Genomic DNA, 17,190 nt, shown 5'->3' with positions numbered 1-17,190 from the left:
CATCCGCACACTCTATGTCCCCGTCCCGTGCTTCTTACTCCCCTCGTCGGTCTTGCACTCTACATTTAAATTACAAAGACGTATGCATTCCTCCCCCCGTCTAACTGGCTGCCTGCCCCCCTTGGTGCCAGACTACGGCTCTGGCTGCCGCCACCCTCTGTGCGCTGTTTCCCTACTTGCTCTTCTGTATCGTAAGACATCTGGACCCTCAAATATCATCTTTTCGTCCTACAATGCTTGCATTGTCCTGTTGGTGCTTCTACGTCGCTATGTGTGCATGTCGCTGCCCCCATCTGCCCCTTTCCGAAGTCAATATGCGCCAATCCGCTGCCGTGTATCATCCGCAAAACGTTCGCGTCGAAGAGAGCAGAATCCAATAAAGAGGCGGCGTCTGCCAACTAAAGGCGATGGCGGCCCTAAATCACCACTCATGAGAGAAGGCAATGAGCAGAGCATGCGTCCCCTTCTCATGCACCACATAACAACTGTGCTTTCATAGCCGGTATATGCAGCAGAAGCAACCGACGCTGCTGCTGCTGCTGCTGCTCTCAGAGACAGAGCGCCCTTCCGCACTGGCGTTCAGGGGACTAGGGAAGCAACTTGTTTTTCTTGGTGCTGCGGTGCGCATATTCCTGCCAGTGTAGACAGCTGCTGTTGCGACTATTGCAACAAGAAACAGAAGAACCCCTAAGTGCAACAAGCGCTGCAGGAACTCATCTTAATGGCGCTGCCAGCAGGAAGCAACTTTGGCAGCAGATGCAAGGATGCGCAAGGCGTACAGCCAGTGCTGCTGCCATTACTGCTGCAATTGGTGCTGCAGCCGCCCTATGAGGGAGTGCAGCAGCCGCTGCAGGTTGTTCAGGCCAAAGAGATAACCTGCGTCTCTCGGGTGTCTGGACAACAGAGACACATGTGCAAAATCAACCATGTACACGGAGAGCGAAGCAACGACAGCATCTTCTGCGCTGCGGGGGCAGCACCACTCGGCTGCGTTGTTGCTTTTGCTATTTGTGTTCTTGGTTTCACTGTTGCTGCTGCTGTTGCACCAGCAGCACTTGCTGCTTGGCGAAGGAATAGGATCAGCATCGTAGACAAGGAGGAGGGAGGATCCATGGAAGGCCAGAAGAGACTGCCTCCTGAAAAAGGAGGCAATCGGCTGCAACAGCTGCAAGCACCTCTGCGCCAGCCTCAGAGACAGCGTAAGACTGCCATTGACCCCAAAGAATGAAGCAAATATGCTTACAAACGCCGCATCCGTTTTCAGAGAATGGGCAGCGGCTGGTGCCAGCTCGACGGACAGCGGCGGGGGGAATAACGCAGTCGTACGAGTCTCCGTCCTTGTTGCCGCTGCTGTACCTGGCGTTGCAGCATCTGCTAGCGGCCACTGCGCTTCACTCGCTGCACTTGTGGCATGCCCTTTCCCACAGGCAGCTGCGTTTGCTGCTGCCAATCCGTCCGCACTCGCTTCAGAAGCAGCCGCAAGATCACGGGGAGCAGAAGGCGAAGCCAGAGACGGGGCCTCTCTAGGACGGAAGCCACAAGGCGCTGCCACACCGCAGACAGCGAAGCCGTGCGTAGCAAATGATCTGCAGCAGCAGCAGCAGTCAGAGCAGAAGCAGCATGCAACATTCCATGGGGTGGCGCGCGTTCATGCACGAAATACGAGATTCGAGACCCTTCCTTTGGCAGGCCTCTCTTCTAACACTTCCCGCAAAGAAAGCTCCCCCCTACGATATCTTAGGAATACACAGACATACATGTAGAGAGAAAGAAATCGATTTCCCACGCCACATGTGGCTCTCAAAGACGCAGCACCTACCTGTTTTCCGCTTTGATTTGCATGCGTTTGATCTTCTCCGGATCTTTGCACTGGTCACTGTGCATCTGCTTGCCCATCTTGAGATCCATCACACATGCCCCGCCAAGCGACCCGCAGACATCCAGCAGCTGGACGGCGCAGCGGAATAGGCTGTTACTGCTATTGGTGTTACTGCTACTGCTGCTGCTGCTGTTACTGCTGCTGCTGCCGCTGTTGTTGTTGCTACTGCTACTGCTGTTACTGTTACTGCTGTTACTGTTACTGCTGCTGTTACTGCCACAGGCGCAGCTCACACCACACGCACTGCCTTCAGCGGAAGTACTACTGTTTGAGCTAATGACAGGAGCACATGCGAGCGCAGCCTGAGACCTCTTTTCGCTGCTCTTGCTGCTCCTTCTCACTGCTACCGCATCGTCTGAGGTGTTGCTGCTGTGGTGGAGGGGGCCGCTGCTCTGGCCGGGCTCCATGTCTAAAGGCTGCCAGTTGTGTTGCCAGTACACCCGATAGCAGCGTGGAAGCATTTGCAACAGTTCCCTCACGACATCGCCGCTTTGACTGCCCTGATAGGCTGCGGAAAAGCCCTCCGCTGCTTTTGCTGCTGCTGCCTGTGTAGCGGCCTTTCCTGCTGCCCGTTGACGTAGTGCATGCGCCACAAGAGCCGCGGGGAACTCCCCCGAAGGAGATGGCGGGGGTGCTGAAGAGAGAGGCGCTGCAGCTGCTGCTGCAGCAACATCAACAGAGGCCTCATTGCTGCTCAGGAGATAGGCAATGGGAGTTCCCGAAGGAAAGTCCAAAGGAGCCTCTACAGCCCCCCCTGCCTGCGCATTTACCCAATAATAAAACGCCGCTTCTCCCCAGTCGCAAAGCTTCAGCAGCTGTGGTGGCTCATTGCTGCTGTTGCTGCTGCAGGCTTCCTGCGGCAGGAGCCAGCGGTGTCGTTTTCCTGCAACGATGCGCCGCCGTAGCTGTGTTAACGCTTGTTGTTGTTGCTGTTGCTGCTGCTCTTTCAGTTCCAACTCATCGAGCTTCTGCTGTTGCTTCTGCTGTTGCTTCTGCTGTTGCTGCTGCTGTTGCTGCTGCTGCAAGTGGTGGTGTTGCTGCTGCAGGTGGTGTTGCTGCTGCGGCACCTGGTGTTGCTGCTGCAGTATCCTGCTCGTGACGTATGCGTGGCCCTGCAGAGTTGCTGCTCCCGCACTCATATTCAGAAACGGCTGCTTCTGTTGCTTCTGCTTCTGTTGCTTCTGCTGTTGCTGGTTGCTGAGTCCGTGAAGCTTGTGCTCCTTCTCTGAGTGGTGTGGCGGCTGCAGCTGCAGCTCCTGCGATTGTTGCTGCTGCTGGTGCTGCTGCTGAATGCCGAACTCAGGTTGCATGTACCGAGTTCGTCGGTCGGCAGTTGAGAGCATCGCCTGCACTGCTGCCGCTTAAGATCCTCTTGTCTGCGCAGTTGCTGCTAGTGCTGCTGCTGGCGTCCCTACTCCATCTGGAGATGCAGCAGCAGCAGCTCTGGCTGCAGCTGCTGCCCCGCGCTGAAAAGCAGCAGCAGCCAGAGCAACAGCTTGGCCCTCTGATTCAGCTTCCGCTGTTTTTGCCGCAGCAGCGGCAGCAGCCGCTGCTGCCGCTGTTGCTGCACCGGCTGCGCCTACTGCACGGACGACTTGGCTGCTGCTGCTTCATCAGGAGCAGCGGCAGCAGCCGAAGACACTTCCTCTGTGCTGGAAGAGGCCCTTGAAGCTGCTGACGCTTTTGTAGGGGGTGTTTCCTGGGGGCCCCCACTAAGCTGCAAGAGCTGCTGGGGGGCCCTGGGAGGGGAGAACGCAGCCTCTAGAACCAAACCCGAAACGCCACACCCTAAATCCTAAGCAAGAACACAACAACTCAGAAAAAGGCTAAGGGCGTGCTCTGGGCTGGGGAGAGAGCGCATGCCTGCCCTGCTAGACTACTTCCCGTGCAACTGCCCAAAGCGGGGTGCAAGAGGGAGGGCAGTAGGGACCGTATCTTCGGAAACCCTGGCTTTAAGGAAGCAACATGAAGCAACAAGTGGTTTCTTCGTGATTAGGTTCTAAGGGGGTCGCTCCGGGTGCGCAGGTCCTGCGTTTGCATCCCCCTGGGGCTTGTTCCGGTGCTTTTACAAGCAATCCCCGTACCCCGAGGACCCTCCCGAATTCGGTCACTTTCATGAAGGAAGCTGTAAACTCCACTCTCATGATCAATGCAGTCAACAAATTGGACGCCCTGAACCGTCCACCCTCCGCCCTCTGCCGCCGAAGGCAAAGAAAGTGGAAGCTCCAGAATATCATAGAAACATCGTGGGGAGGCGCACACACACAGATCAAGGGAAGCCTCGCGTTGCGTCATTTTAAAGGCTCTGTTATGGCCTCTCCACTTACTACTGGGCTATCAAACATGCTGCACGGTTTTCATGGACGCTGCTGGGGACTCAAGTCCTGCGACACACCTTTATTGCACATGCATAGAGTGCACCCTCTTGGCCGGCTTGTCAGTTTTCAAGTCACAGCTCGCGTGCTCGCCTGTACGGATGTGCTCATGGTGGTGCTGCATCCAACAGGGCTGACGCCATAAGTCAGTCTGCGCATATGCTGCCTTCTCATGTGGCTGGGCCCATATATGTACACTATACAGCTAAATCCATGCCTTTAAGGCTTGAATAGGGGACACTGTGAGCTGTATTGTCTGAAGATGCCACTACAGACTGCCTGGAAAGTGCGTCGTGGTGCATCTACAAGACCTCAAGGTATGGTGTGCCGCTTTTGGGCCTCAGGATGACTCAATTAGCAGCTGGCTCTATAAGAACTTCCAGGAGACATGCAGACATTGCAGTTCCAGCGGAGCTAGCTCCATCGCAGCCCTCTTCCCCCCTCACCCCCGGTGGCCTGGTGGTTTCAGTCGCTGAGAGGCATAAAATAACCCTCTAGGGGTCTCTTCGAATTAGAAAGAAATCATAGGCTCACCAGTGAATGGCATTAAGATTTGGATATGCTTACAGAGGCTTAAGTAGAATGGTTTTGGCATGCGTTCTCAATAATTTCCGTATCTTGAATCGTAGTTGCGGGGAGATGCAACTGTCACCGGTGCCTCGGTGGCTCGCACAATCTTGGGGTGAATGGAAAACAATTTTTCACTGGACAGGTATTTGAAGCCAACTGCGTGCAGTGATATTTAGTGTCGTCTGAAAGATGGGGCTGTTCCATCTTCTGGTCTGCTGCTTCCTCCTGCTCTAATGCCTCCACTTCTTCTCGCGACGAATGCTTGCCTGCATGCTCTTATGGTGCATGCGTACTTGGGGTTGCACATTTTCTGGCTTTTCTCCCTATCCTTCATGTCTCTATGGCAAAGAATAAACTCAGTGGGCGGAGCGTGTGTGACAGAGCCTCAACAATCATTTGGTGCCTTTGGTCTTATCTGCAGCCAGCAGGGATAACCTCCAGCCGTCTCTTTTTGTTTTCCACAAAGTGCAGCGCCATAGTCGAAGTTAGTTTAAGGGGCAAATTCTGGGAACTCTCGCAATCGCGACTTTGAAGGGGCCTCCACTGACTTCTACCTGTAAAGGTACACACAGCCTTCATGCCATTGGCACGGCGCATGTGGGTTTTGGGGTCTTGAGAGAAAGCAAGATCATCTTGGGCCTTGCAAACTGTTAAGAAAAGGCTTCAAACGTCTATCTGAGTTATTTTTGATATATATTTACCTCTAGACTCCATACAAACTAAATTGAAAATTACTCGGTGTCTTTCAGAAGTGCTCTCCCTTTCCACTGCCCTCTACCCTCGGCATTCCTACACGGGGGACTGGCGGGGGTGGGTGGAGGAAACCAGCTAGGGTGCGCATTGCAGCACTCTGAAGACTTACATCACACACATGCGCAGGATTGCGCCTTGCTGGGTCGAGCTTACAGTACTTTGCAATAAATGAGACATAAGGACAACATGAGCCACTCATATCTTTGCCAATTATCTGCTAAGTTTAACTACTGCATTGGAAGGTGCCCAAGCGTAGATCATCCTGATTTCCGTTCCCCCTTTCTATTTCTAAACACACGTCCTCGTGCTTCACACTTGTATATCACGACTAGCTGAGAGCAGGCCAGCGTAAGAAATCCCTCCCTGCTTCCTACCCTCAAACAGCATAAGCCAGAATATAGTGCGAATGCGAGCTGCAAAATATGCGTCAAGCACTTTGGAGAAGCAAAAGGGAAGCAAACAACACACAGTACCCAAAAGCAAACGAGATAAAACAAGAACGACCGCTCCGGTGCAACGGCTTGCTTCCGCCAGAGCGCTGAAATGTGAGCCTACTGGTATGATAAAACAAAAGACAAGCCATGTGCGTGAAGGAACTCGAATTACACACTACTTTAGCTGTGAACCCTCGTCTTATGGAGCAATCTCTACAATCCACTAATCCAGTTCATGGATATTCGATTTCACAGCCCTAAAAGATGTTTAAGGAAGGATGCAGAGGCAACATACCTGAGAGTTCTACGCATTGATTTGAATGCACAGCACACCTTCACAATGGTAAGTCGGTGTTTTGCAAGCAGTGTCCCTTGACTTTGGTAATCATTACAAGCAGAGCATGCACTATGGAAGGAGACTGCCAAAAAACGCAAAGAATACGGTCCCTGACTCCTGGCTTTGTTAACCAAGCAGAGCCACAAATTCTCCAGCAGACAACGAACTTTCTTCCCTAGTGCATGCTCTGCTGGAAATGATTACCAAATTAAAGGAGACTGCTTGCAAAGCTCTGACTTGCCATTGTGAAGGTGTGCTGTGCACTCAGAATAATGCGCAGCACTCAAAAGACATGTTGCGTCGGCATCCCCTTTTATACATCTTTTAGGGCTGTAAATTCGAATATGCATGGGCCGGATGTACTGCAATCTAGAGATCGCTCCATAAGGCGAGTATTCGCAGCCAAACTACTGTGTAATTCGATTTCTTTTTCACACATTGCTTGTCTTCTGTTTTGCCACAGCAGTAGGCTCACACATTTCAGCGCTCTTGCGACAGCGAACCAATGCACCGGCGTGGCTCTGTTGGGTTGTCCCCTTGTTCACTGCTGGTTAGTGTGTGCCTTTCTTCGGGTCGGTCTCATTTAAGCGATTCCAGAGCTTGCGCTTCGGATTTGCACCGTATACTCGTTTCCGCATGCTTGAAAGATTGGCCAAAGAGCGGGAACGTTTCAGCTGTCCTGCGTTCACCTGGTCTCAATGGTCATGTACGGAACATGAGATGGGGTATTTGTAATTGAAGGAAGGTAAATTGTGGCGGGCAAAGCTACATTTACACACTTTCTACTACAGTGGGTACATTTGTCTAGGAATTAGGTTTAGAAATTGACTCCTTGGCTTCTTATTTTTATTTATGGCAAAGTACTGCTAGCTCGATACAACGCGCATGGTTGTGTGCATCTGTGGTAGATGCCACGCGCAGCTCGCTGCGAGTGCTCGGGGTTTTGACAGGATGCAGGTATGCGACGCTAGCTGTCCCCTTCTCTTAATGCTGATTACGGTGATATGCATGGGCAGAAGAAGGTAGAAGCTCTTCTAACTACTTGCTAACGTTCCACTAAGGTTGTACTTAGCTAGGGGTAATGTGTCACTTAACGGAGACATGCAACGTCACACCTTCAAGAAAGAGTTGCCTGACTTCTCTCTGCCTTCACCCCTCAGGATCCCAACATGAGGAGGGATGAACAACTGTGTTGTCCGGTGCTTTGCCCTCTTGGTATTCGGAACATTCCCAGCTAGTTGCACTGTGCACGCAGGACACATGCGCACCATCTTACGCCTTGTATTAAGCGAACATCACTGTGCGCTAAGTAAGCTGCATCAACAGACAAATCAATCATGCGATTCTCTCCTATTTCTGAACTGAATTTGATGAGCGTAACAGAAAGTATGTAGCTGCAGCGTGGCCTGCTACGGTGTCCGCAGGGATGGACTAGGCAAAAAACACTAGCCCCATTCTGCCAATGTGTGCGCCCCACTAATCTTGGCCTCGCATTATCCCAGTCGTCTTCGTATTTCTGATTTATGCTAAATCAGTGCAATAGCAAAAGAAGAAGCAGGCTCTCTGAGGACGCCCTGATCGTATCTTAGCCACCGTGTTCGCGTACATGTGGCCCACGTGGTCCGAAAGCCCCTTGTTGGCCCTAACCAGAAGGTGGAAAGGGCTTTGTTAGTGCAGGCATCAAAGAAATAACGACAAGCAGAATAGCAAAGACAGCAGCTGCTCCTACGCGGGGTGCGCCGGGCATGATGGATGTACGGGCATCATCCCCGTTCGAGAGTCTATGAACACTGGATCCCCAGGAACCTTTCGAACAGATCCAGGAAAACCCATTCGGGAGCTTTCTGCGTTTTATTCATCATCAAACATGTCACGTGCAGTGCACTCTCTGAGGGTGCCAGATCCCTTCACGAAAAGACTAACCCGATTTGCTCGAGGTCCATGAAGCCGCAAGCTGCGTCGTATGTTCTTGTTAATAAGTGGTGTGCAATTGCGAGGCCTTCGGGAAAGCGAAAGCAAAGAGCAATTTCGAGCTGAAGGTTTGCACCGCCGGGTGTGTGGATTGTTCTTTGTGGTTTCGGCTTCGGGTTTGGGGTCTTTGACTGCTCGGCCAACGGCAGCCCAAGCAGCAGCTGCATGCCGCATCGTCTTGTGAGCTCTCTCCGTATAGCGTCCTCTTCTCTACTTTCTTGCTAGAGGTAATACGTGGTAGAAACACCAAGCGCCAGCGCAGAAAGAATACCAAACCTGCAAATAACGACGGCGCGACGGTCAGCGCGCCCTGCACCCGGGTGAGAATCCTTGCATCTCCAGTTCTGCACCAGGAAGCCAAAACTGTAGAAATCGGCCAATATCCTTTCAAAATATGAAATTGCAGCGCGCACACACACTGCTACGGAGCCTGGCCTCTCCAGGAAGCACCAACACCGACTGAGGGGCCCCCCAGCACAAGCAGCAGCAGCAGCCATAGCAGCTTGAGTAATAAGCGTATCTGCACCGGTGCCGGCGTGACAGCTCTCCACCCGGGCTGCATTCGCTTGGTCCTCCCGGGAGGCTCCTCTTTACACCCCCCTTCGGCAGTAGCTTGCTCGCGAGCGCCTCTCTTTGTCAGTTAGTTGCGAAGCCAGCATGCAAGGTGTTCTCCACGCAGTGGCCCTTGCGGAGACCCCTTGGGTGGCCAAGGAGTCGAGACTCAGGGCTTTCGCTCTTGCACTTGCATCTTGTTTGTTTCAGGCGCAGGCGCATACGGAAATGTAAGGGGGGAGTGCGTCTCCCTCCTTCAACGCCAAGCCGTCCAGAAGTCTACGAAGATGAAGGCCCTGTACACCCGCACGTTCTTTCGGGTTGTAATACCGACTGAATTTGGAGAGAAGGTGGCGGTTGTCGGTTCCGAATCGCAGCTCGGCAACTGGCAGGTACAAAGTTTCGCCTACCTCCCCCCTTGTTGCAGTCGCCCCTCAGAAGCCCTTCTGTCTGCGCTCTTTTGAGGAACTGCCGCGAAATGTGGCACCGTTTGCATGCGAATGCACCTAGCCGCTGGATCTGGCCGGTGGAGGGGCTAGTCCGCAGGCAGATCCTTATCTCGGCGAGGGAGGCGTCAGGGTCAGTGGGGAAGCCTTTTCCGACAAGACACCTTGTTGCATAAGACTGGCGGCTCAAGAGAAAGAGAGTATTGGGGGGGTTTTCCTCTCCTTCTCGCTCTGCGTCTTCAGTCTTGGCCGCTCAGTGTCTGTGTTGCGCTATGGCCTCCTTCTCTGCTCGTGTATTCCTTGGACCCTGCGCTTCTTCCGCATCCGCCAAGCCTTTCCTCGTGTAGAGTTTTGTAGCGTCGGCAACCCGCCTTGCGTGTCTTCAGGTTTCTCGCTGCCATGAGCTCGTGACAAATGAAGATGTGGTGCCCGCGTGGTTTAGCAAGAAGCCAGCGATCTTGCCGCTCAAGAAGAAGGTGGCATACAAATACGTTGTACTGAATGATCGAAATGAAATCGTTCGGTGCGTGAGATGTTTGAGAGCTCGAAGCGCAGGCTGCCAGCGCACGGCATGTGGAGATTCGCAGGCGCTTCATGCGGTTTCGGTTGGAAAGAGCTGTTGCTTAGGGAGGGAGGGCTTTGTTGCTGCGTATAGGTACTGTGTCGATCAGTATGTGTAGGTGTGTGGAAGCAACGTTCCAAGACGTGCTAAGGGGCAGCGGCGCGCATGCAAGCGTGGGTGTGACGAGGCGCTTGAGGATTGCTATTTTCCCAAAAGCCATGTGTTCCTAACCCCCTGGCGAAGCCATGTTTGTGTGGCGTGTAGGTGGGAAGAGATTGAAGGCAATCGCGAGCTGACACCCACAGGGGTCGAGATGCTCGTTGAGGATGATAATGGATACATTAGAGGCAAAACATCATGCGAGATGCCGGTGTCCCTTTCTTTGGACGCTCAGGTGGGAAAGTGAAGGAGGCGGTTGGTCAAGGCTTTGTCTCTCTTGCTGTCCATCAAGTGGTGCTTCTGCCTGCAGAGTATTTTGCCTAGCTCGCGCTCATGATACGTGTATGCGGCGTTGTGGATTGCGGCAGCGTAGAGGCGATGCGCCATCCTCCCGTCATTTGCAGTATTGCATTGCATTGCGGTGTATGTGCATGTACATACGTATGTATATATATATGTGTATGCGTTTGTATGTGTATATGTATATACATATATGCATATATGTCTATGTGTATGTATCCATGTGTACAAGTATGTATGTGTATGTATCCATGTGTACAAGTAGGTATGTGTATGAATCCATGTGTACAAGTATGCATTTGAATGTATGTATATATGGTGGATATTTATATATACATATTTATGTATATGTATGTATGTATGTGTGGCCCTTCAGAAGCCGGAGTCAGAAACGGATCCAACGGGTTTAGCGGAGGCGCAAGAGCGTTTGCTATCTGCCCAGGAAGGCCGTGTGAAGATCGATCAGAATGACAGCCTTCTCGTTGTGGCGTTGGAGTTGCCGCTGAGGGTTGTTCGGGTGTCCGAGCACCACAATTCGGAGGCAGAGAGCAAAGCGATCGCTGCTGTGGCAGCATCTGCTGCTTCAGGAGGGGCAGGAGTTGCAGCGGGGGGAGCAGGGGAGAGCTCCCCTGTACCACAGCTGCGAGACGGGAGTGGCGAGCCAGTTGCCTTTGCGCGAAGTGCTAGTGGTCGCTTTGAGTTGCGTCCATCGAAGTGCACTTTGCTGCCGTCGCTATTTCACCTCAGGAGGCGGACTCACCTGCCCGTGTCTTTCTTCGGCTTTCCGGGGGTTTACACGACTGACGAGGAGGAGAAGGAGGAGATCAGGCAGTTGCTGGAGCCGTATAGCTGCTTTCCAATATTCTGCCCTGAGAAGGAAATGGCAGAGTGCCTTTGTTTCTGCAATCAGATCATGCGTCCACTCTTCCACAACGTCCTCTCAGTGGACTCAGAAGCACAGGAGCCGTATAATCCGCAGCTCTGGAGTGCCTACCAATACATCAGCAAGCTCTACGCCACCGAGGTGGCCTTGCACATGCAAGAGACAGACATTGTCTGGATCCATGACTTCCAGCTGCTCGTCGCACCCATGTACATCACGCGCAGAAACCGAAGAGCAAACATTGGGCTGTTTCTCCACGTCCCTTTCCCCTCGAGCGAGATCTTTCGCTGCCTCCCCTGCAGAGAAGAAGTAAGCGGAAGAGGTTCTAAAAATCGCGCGTAGCACCTCCCTTGGACGGTGCTGTCTGTCTCTCTCTTTCTCTTTTCTCTCTCTGTCTCTCTCTCTCTCCTGCAACCCCCAGCCCCACCTCCCCGAAGCCTCCTCCTCGTCTCTGCATATTCAGAATTTCCCACGTCCCTCTGGCTTCTTCGCTTTTTCGCGATGTCGAGACACCTCCCCCTTCCTTCTTCCGTGGCGGCTCCCGATCCCATCCATCTACACTTGTTTTCAGTTGCCTCACGCTGCAGCGCTTCGCACACTGTCTGTCTTCCTGGCGGATTGCTGTTTTTTCCTCGCTCTTTCTGCCGCCGTGTGTCTTGCCAGCCTGCCGCTTCTTGCGATCCTCGCCCGTGGGCTACCCCGTCCTGCTCGCTGCCTGGTGTGTCGCTCTGCAGATCCTCCGTGGAATGCTCTGCGCGGACTTGATCGGCTTCCACTTCTTTGAGTATGCGCGCCACTTCTTGGTGACCTGTAAGCGACTTCTTGGTCTGGAGTACTCCTTTAGGCGAGGGGGTCTCTTGGCGATTGACTTCGGAGGCAGGAGCGTCTTTGTCAGGATTGGACACGTGCATGTAATGTACCAGAGCCTCGAAAAGGCACTCCGAGAGAGCGACTGCAAGCAAAGAGCAGACGCTATCCGGTAAGGACGACGCACAGCATGCACTTTTGTGCCAAGCGTAGGGGCAGCGTCTCCAACAGCAGCTTCCGCGAATGCGTAGACGCATAGACAGCTCCAGAAGAAAGGCTGCCTTGAGGCCAGTTGGACTTTGCAAGACTACGCACGAACCTTTAAAACCCTTTTCATGCGCCTTACCATCACGCCTGCTGCGTTGAGCGCTCGTTTAACGCGACTTTATACATCTCTCGTAGACGTTTGACAGGACTGAGGAAGGAGGACAGCCCTCCTACTGCCAAGCACTCGCAGGCTTCCATGATGCCTCTGTGTGTGTGCTTGTGTGTGTCCTGTACGTGGACAAAGGTCTGTGCATGCTGCCTTCCCCTCCCCATTCCCTCCCTCCTTGCATGCATGCGTTTATGTGCGCCTCTGGGGGACCTTTCTGCCACTTCTTCTTGCAGGGAACGCCATCAAGGAAAGTTCATTTTCGGGTCTGTCGATCGGTGCGAGCCTCTCGCCGGCTTGCAGCTGAAAATACGCGCGTTGGACAAGTTCCTCGAGTCTTATCAATATGCCAGGGTGCGTGCAGCATCGCTTGTCGCACCGCTCCATCCCATGCAAGCGACTCTGCACCGATTTTTGCATGCATCCATGCAAAAATCCGATGCGAGATGGCGGGGGGGGAGGGGGGAAGCGTGCGTGCATGCATCTGCGCGCGTGGCTGCTGGATGCTGATAACTCCGGGAAGGCATGGGTAGCCTAACAGAGGATGGAATATAACTGAACAGGGTCTCCTTTCTGCGCTGGCAATTCTTCCTGCGCGGATTGATCCTCCACCCGTCCCACCCTGTCCCTTACAGAGCCTTTCGCCTTCTCTCTTGACTTCTTTCGACTCTGTTTTTTCCCTCTTTCAGTTCTTTCGATTTCTGTGCCTTTCGCCCCGCTTGTCGTGCTGTTTGCGCGATTTTTCGGTTTTCAACGTCTATTTCTGACGGGATGCCGCTGCATTTGCATCTGTGGTGAATCCGAATGCCCCCCCGAGCATCCGGCAGCATGTCAGTTCTCTCTCAGCGTGTGTGTGTGTGTGTGTATGCGTGTGTGTGTTTCCCCTCAGGGCAAAGTAGTGCTGTTGCAGTACGCGTATCCGGTGCGCACCACTGAGCGGAGTGATGAGCGTGCGTTGGCTGCCCATCTGTTGCAGCTTACGAAGGAAGTGAATGACAAGTATAGCGATGCAGGTTAGCCATCAGCAAGCAGCAGCTGCAGCCTGCACAAACGGACTTGGCGACAGCTGCAGCACGCCTGCGTCTGTCTTTTTCCCCCCTTAGCTAGTTGAACCCGATGCCAAGGCCCCTTCGCGATATTCTCGCCAACTCCCTCGCTGCCCTCGTGCCAGCCAGCCGTCAGTCCGCACGCCGACAACAACAACGACCCTTCTGCTGCTCCTCGCATCTCACGAGACTCGTGTATCGAGCTCTTCTGTGTGGAATGGGGCGGTCAGGATGCGACCACATCGAGTTGGTGGTGAAGGAAGTCGAATGGGAAGAGCGCTGCAGTCTCTTCATGGCTGCCGACTGTCTCCTGGACAGCTGCATCCGCGACGGCCTCAACCTCAATCCTTTCGAGTACTATTGCTGCCGGGCAGGAGAGAAGCACACAGCTGCCATTCTCTCCGAGTTCACTGGATGCTCGAGGGCCCTTGCATCGCCTATTCGAGCGAACCCGTGGAACGTAAGCGTGTCGTTTTTTACAGCCTTCTGGAAAAAATTAACAGAAACGCGCGGTAGCGGGGTAGCTGGCGGCTGGCTTTTCCCCAATAAATACAAAGGCGCACTGTCGTGCGCACGCTGCTCCGCAGTGCTAAGTTGGCTACCTTTTGATGTGCATGCTTGCATGTGTATGTATGCTTGTGTGTGTATGCATGTGTGCTCGTGTGCGCTAGTGCGATGCAATGGCTGCCGCAATGGATACTGCAATAGGGGGCCGCGATAATATGGAGGTAGCAGTATCGCGAGATCGCACGCATCTACAGCACAACAACACGCTTAATTGGGCAGAAGAATTCGTGTTAGATCTCGCTAGAGCCAGAAAAAGCGCCGACTTTGTGTACTCTTCGATGGGCTTGGGAACGACATACAGGATGATGGGGATGGATTCGCACTTCCGGTAATTAGCTTGAGACCCCAAATACTCAAAACACACGTCACCCCTCCTAGCGCATGAGGCACTCAAGTGCGCCTCTTTTCTCTCTAGAGCTTGTCCTTTTGGTATGCTCTATGTCTGAGTCTATGTATCTGTCGTATCTATGTGTGTTGCTCTGTATGTATATTTGGATGCCTTTGTATCTATGTGTGTTGCTCTGTATGTATAGTTGGATGTCTTTGTATCTATGTGTGTTGCTCTGTATGTATAGTTGGATGTCTTTGTATCTATGTGTGTTGCTCTGTATGTATATTTGGATGTCTTTGTATCTATGTGTGTATCTATGTACATATCTATATGTATGGGTATATGTGTGTATATAATATATACATATATATATGTATCGATTTGTGTGCTTTGGGGCTGCAGTCTAGGGTTTTCATGGGTGCCTGTACATACACGCAAATCTGCGTGTCTGTCTGTTGAATATGTGTCGTTTGGTTGCAGATACTTAGACACCGCTCTGGTAATGAACGCTTTCCGCAACTCTCGGCACCGAGTCTTCTTCTTTGATTGCGAAGGAACTCTTGCACCTGACCAGCGACGGCTCACTATGATGTATGCACACACGCTGCGGCAGCGGTCCTTGCTAGCGATTGCCACAGCGTAGCTAGAGACTGCCACAGCGTAGCTAGCGCCGGTGCTTGCAGGCTTAGGGCTGCCCTCTTTTGTATCCTGTCAACACGCTCAACACACACAACACTACACAACACACTCAACACACAACACAGCACAACACACCCAACACAACACAACCCAACACAACACACAACACAGCACAACACAACACACCCAACACAACACACAACACAGCACAACACCCAACACCCAACACACACACACACAAAGCGTTTGGACAGACGGCAGCCGCTGCCTCTCGTATCTACTAACCTGCCCTTCCTTCCTGCTCCATCCACAGGCAACACATGCCGTTGCCCCGCCGCCTTCTTTCCTTCTATCCTTCCTTCCTTCCCTCCTTCGTTCCCTTTCCCTCCCCCTTCCCCTGCCTTTTCTCCGTTTCGCCTTTCCTCCTGCCTTTGACGCAGCCTCTGCGGGCTGCTGCCGCTTTCGCTGCACAGGCATACGAACGGAGAGCAGCTGTTTGCAGCAGGCCGTCCACCCTCCCCCCAGGTGCAGAAATGCTTGAAGGCACTTTTGCGGAGCCCTAAGAATACGGTTGTCATCCTGAGCGGAAGAGATAGGACGCTGCTGGAAGACTGGTTTAGAGGAGTGAAGGGTATCGGCCTTTGTGCAGAACATGGTACGTTTAAGGGTCTCTTTATGCATAGGTGTGCGTCTTTAGAAGCTGAAAGGGGGGACAAAGGCAGAATTTTCCTAAAGGGAAGTTGATAAAGAGCGCTAAGCGATACATCTGGGGAGGCGGGTGTTCACCGTCCAATCGGATAGGCGGGAAGGACTTGTATAGGGCGTGAAGAAGCCTTCAAACAAGAAACGGCTCTGCGTTTCCCCCTTTTCCGTTCTCAATTTTGATGTGTTTCTATTGATCTCCTTGTGCCGCTGTTGAAATCATGCCGCCTATCACCATGTGGACCCCCTTCCACAACGCCTTCTTGCCTCCTTCTACCCCCGCATTTTCCCCTTACTTTCGGGCGGCTCCGCGCGTTGCTGCATCGCGTTCTTCGCGCTTGGATTGCTGCTCCTTCTTTGTCCTCCCTTCTTCTTCTCCCTCCCTTTCTAGACGCGCTCTGGCTCGTTCTTCTCGTCTGCATCCTGCTCCTCCCTTGAGCGCTTCTCTTTCAGGGTACTACTACCGCCTTGATCGGCTGACGGGAGATGAATGGGGCTGCATGTGCCCGGATGCGGACTTCACGTGGAAATCCGTCGCCATGGAGCTGATGCTGCAGTACGTCAAGCGGACTCAGGGGTCCTTCATTGAAAACAAGGTAAGCCAACCTCGCCATTTTACAGGCTTCAAGCCGCATACACCCTCTGGCTAGACTGCTCCGCCTTACCTGTTGAGGCGGAGGTTATGGCCCAAGTGTCGAAAGGAGACAAGGCTGCGCCTTATCTGTTGAGGATCTTTTCTTTTTTTCTGTGGCGTAGGGAAGCGCGTTAGTCTTTCAATACCGAGACGCTGATCCGGATTTTGGTCAGCTGCAAGCCAAAGACCTGTCTAGCCACCTCAGGCAAGCCTCATCTTCTGCAGCTGCGCTGTACACCCTAGTGCACCTGTGTCCATGTATATATGTATGTGTTATTCCTCGGGGGTGAGGCTTCTTGGCAGGGCGCTACGTTTCGTGCGAACGGAGCGCTTGCCGTCTGTTTGGGTGCTTTTGGGTGTATGTACGTGTACGTGTGTATGTGTGTGGGCTCTGCTGCGCAGTGAGTTGCTGTTTGGCTATCCAGTGACAGTCGTCAGCGGCAAGGGCTACGTGGAGGTGAAGCTTCTCGGCGTGAACAAGGGGAGGGCGGTAGAAAAGATCATGCAGACGCTCACAACCCTCCACGGAGACATTGACTTTGTTCTCTGCATTGGCGATGACAGGCAAGTGCACCACGTGCTTATCTTCATGTTGACTGAGAAAGAGGAGGGAAGGTGGTGACGCTTTTTTGGCGAGCGAAAAAGGGGCTGCTTCTACGCCTGGGAGGTCCCCACACGCGAAGCACACGAAGGGCTGCTGCCCGTGTGCTTGTGTAGCATTCTCTCGAGAGCAAAGCAAGAGACTCTGCCTTTAGCGTCGCGTTGTGCTTTCTTCCACTAGGCACAGAGGGGATGCGGCAACAGGCAGAGCATGCGCGAGAGGGCCTGCTAGGGGCGCGCAGTAGGAGTAGGGGTTAGTACAGGGGGCGG

General features: G+C 53.1%; 2 protein-coding genes across 2 annotated transcripts; one reads left to right on the top strand and one right to left on the bottom strand.

Annotated features, from left to right (window-relative positions):
- Positions 1 to 215: 215 nt before the first annotated feature.
- On the bottom strand, positions 216 to 4,023 carry LOC113147118 (AF4/FMR2 family member 4-like). The gene is made up of 8 exons (XM_026336509.1): positions 3,855 to 4,023; positions 2,885 to 2,991; positions 2,437 to 2,637; positions 1,820 to 2,295; positions 1,436 to 1,523; positions 1,327 to 1,371; positions 531 to 545; positions 216 to 398 (listed from the first exon to the last, which is right to left on the bottom strand). The coding sequence occupies exons 1-8, from the start codon at positions 4,021 to 4,023 to the stop codon at positions 216 to 218; spliced, it is 1,284 nt and encodes a 427-aa protein (XP_026192294.1).
- A 5,135-nt stretch (positions 4,024 to 9,158) lies between these two features.
- LOC34622650 (probable alpha,alpha-trehalose-phosphate synthase [UDP-forming] 9) lies at positions 9,159 to 16,942 on the top strand. The gene is made up of 15 exons (XM_026336508.1): positions 9,159 to 9,263; positions 9,704 to 9,840; positions 10,144 to 10,273; positions 10,718 to 10,918; positions 10,961 to 11,530; positions 11,956 to 12,200; positions 12,638 to 12,755; positions 13,291 to 13,414; positions 13,678 to 13,907; positions 14,119 to 14,282; positions 14,826 to 14,936; positions 15,458 to 15,639; positions 16,140 to 16,282; positions 16,443 to 16,525; positions 16,723 to 16,942. The coding sequence occupies exons 1-15, from the start codon at positions 9,159 to 9,161 to the stop codon at positions 16,940 to 16,942; spliced, it is 2,763 nt and encodes a 920-aa protein (XP_026192293.1).
- Positions 16,943 to 17,190: the final 248 nt, after the last annotated feature.

The sequence above is a fragment of the Cyclospora cayetanensis genome, unplaced genomic scaffold (assembly GCF_002999335.1).
Source record: "Cyclospora cayetanensis isolate NF1_C8 unplaced genomic scaffold, CcayRef3 CcayRef3_contig_130, whole genome shotgun sequence".
Classification (NCBI taxonomy): Eukaryota; Apicomplexa; class Conoidasida; order Eucoccidiorida; family Eimeriidae; genus Cyclospora; species Cyclospora cayetanensis.
The sequence above is the reverse complement of the archived record's forward strand: the minus strand, read 5'-3'. Positions and strand labels throughout refer to the sequence as shown.

Excerpts from the sequence above, each read along its gene's own strand:
- LOC113147118 (XM_026336509.1), bottom strand. The coding sequence starts at position 4,023 with ATGAGAGTGGAGTTTACAGCTTCCTTCATGAAAGTGACCGAATTCGGG. Across the intron at positions 1,524-1,819 it reads CAAATCAAAGCGGAAAACAG|AGAGGCCCCGTCTCTGGCTT; the intron begins GTAGGTGCTGCG and ends CTTCCGTCCTAG. Across the intron at positions 1,372-1,435 it reads ACGGATTGGCAGCAGCAAAC|ATGCTGCAACGCCAGGTACA; the intron begins GCAGCTGCCTGT and ends GGCCGCTAGCAG.
- LOC34622650 (XM_026336508.1), top strand. The coding sequence starts at position 9,159 with ATGAAGGCCCTGTACACCCGCACGTTCTTTCGGGTTGTAATACCGACT. Across the intron at positions 9,841-10,143 it reads GATCGAAATGAAATCGTTCG|GTGGGAAGAGATTGAAGGCA; the intron begins GTGCGTGAGATG and ends TGTGGCGTGTAG. Across the intron at positions 16,526-16,722 it reads GACCTGTCTAGCCACCTCAG|TGAGTTGCTGTTTGGCTATC; the intron begins GCAAGCCTCATC and ends TCTGCTGCGCAG.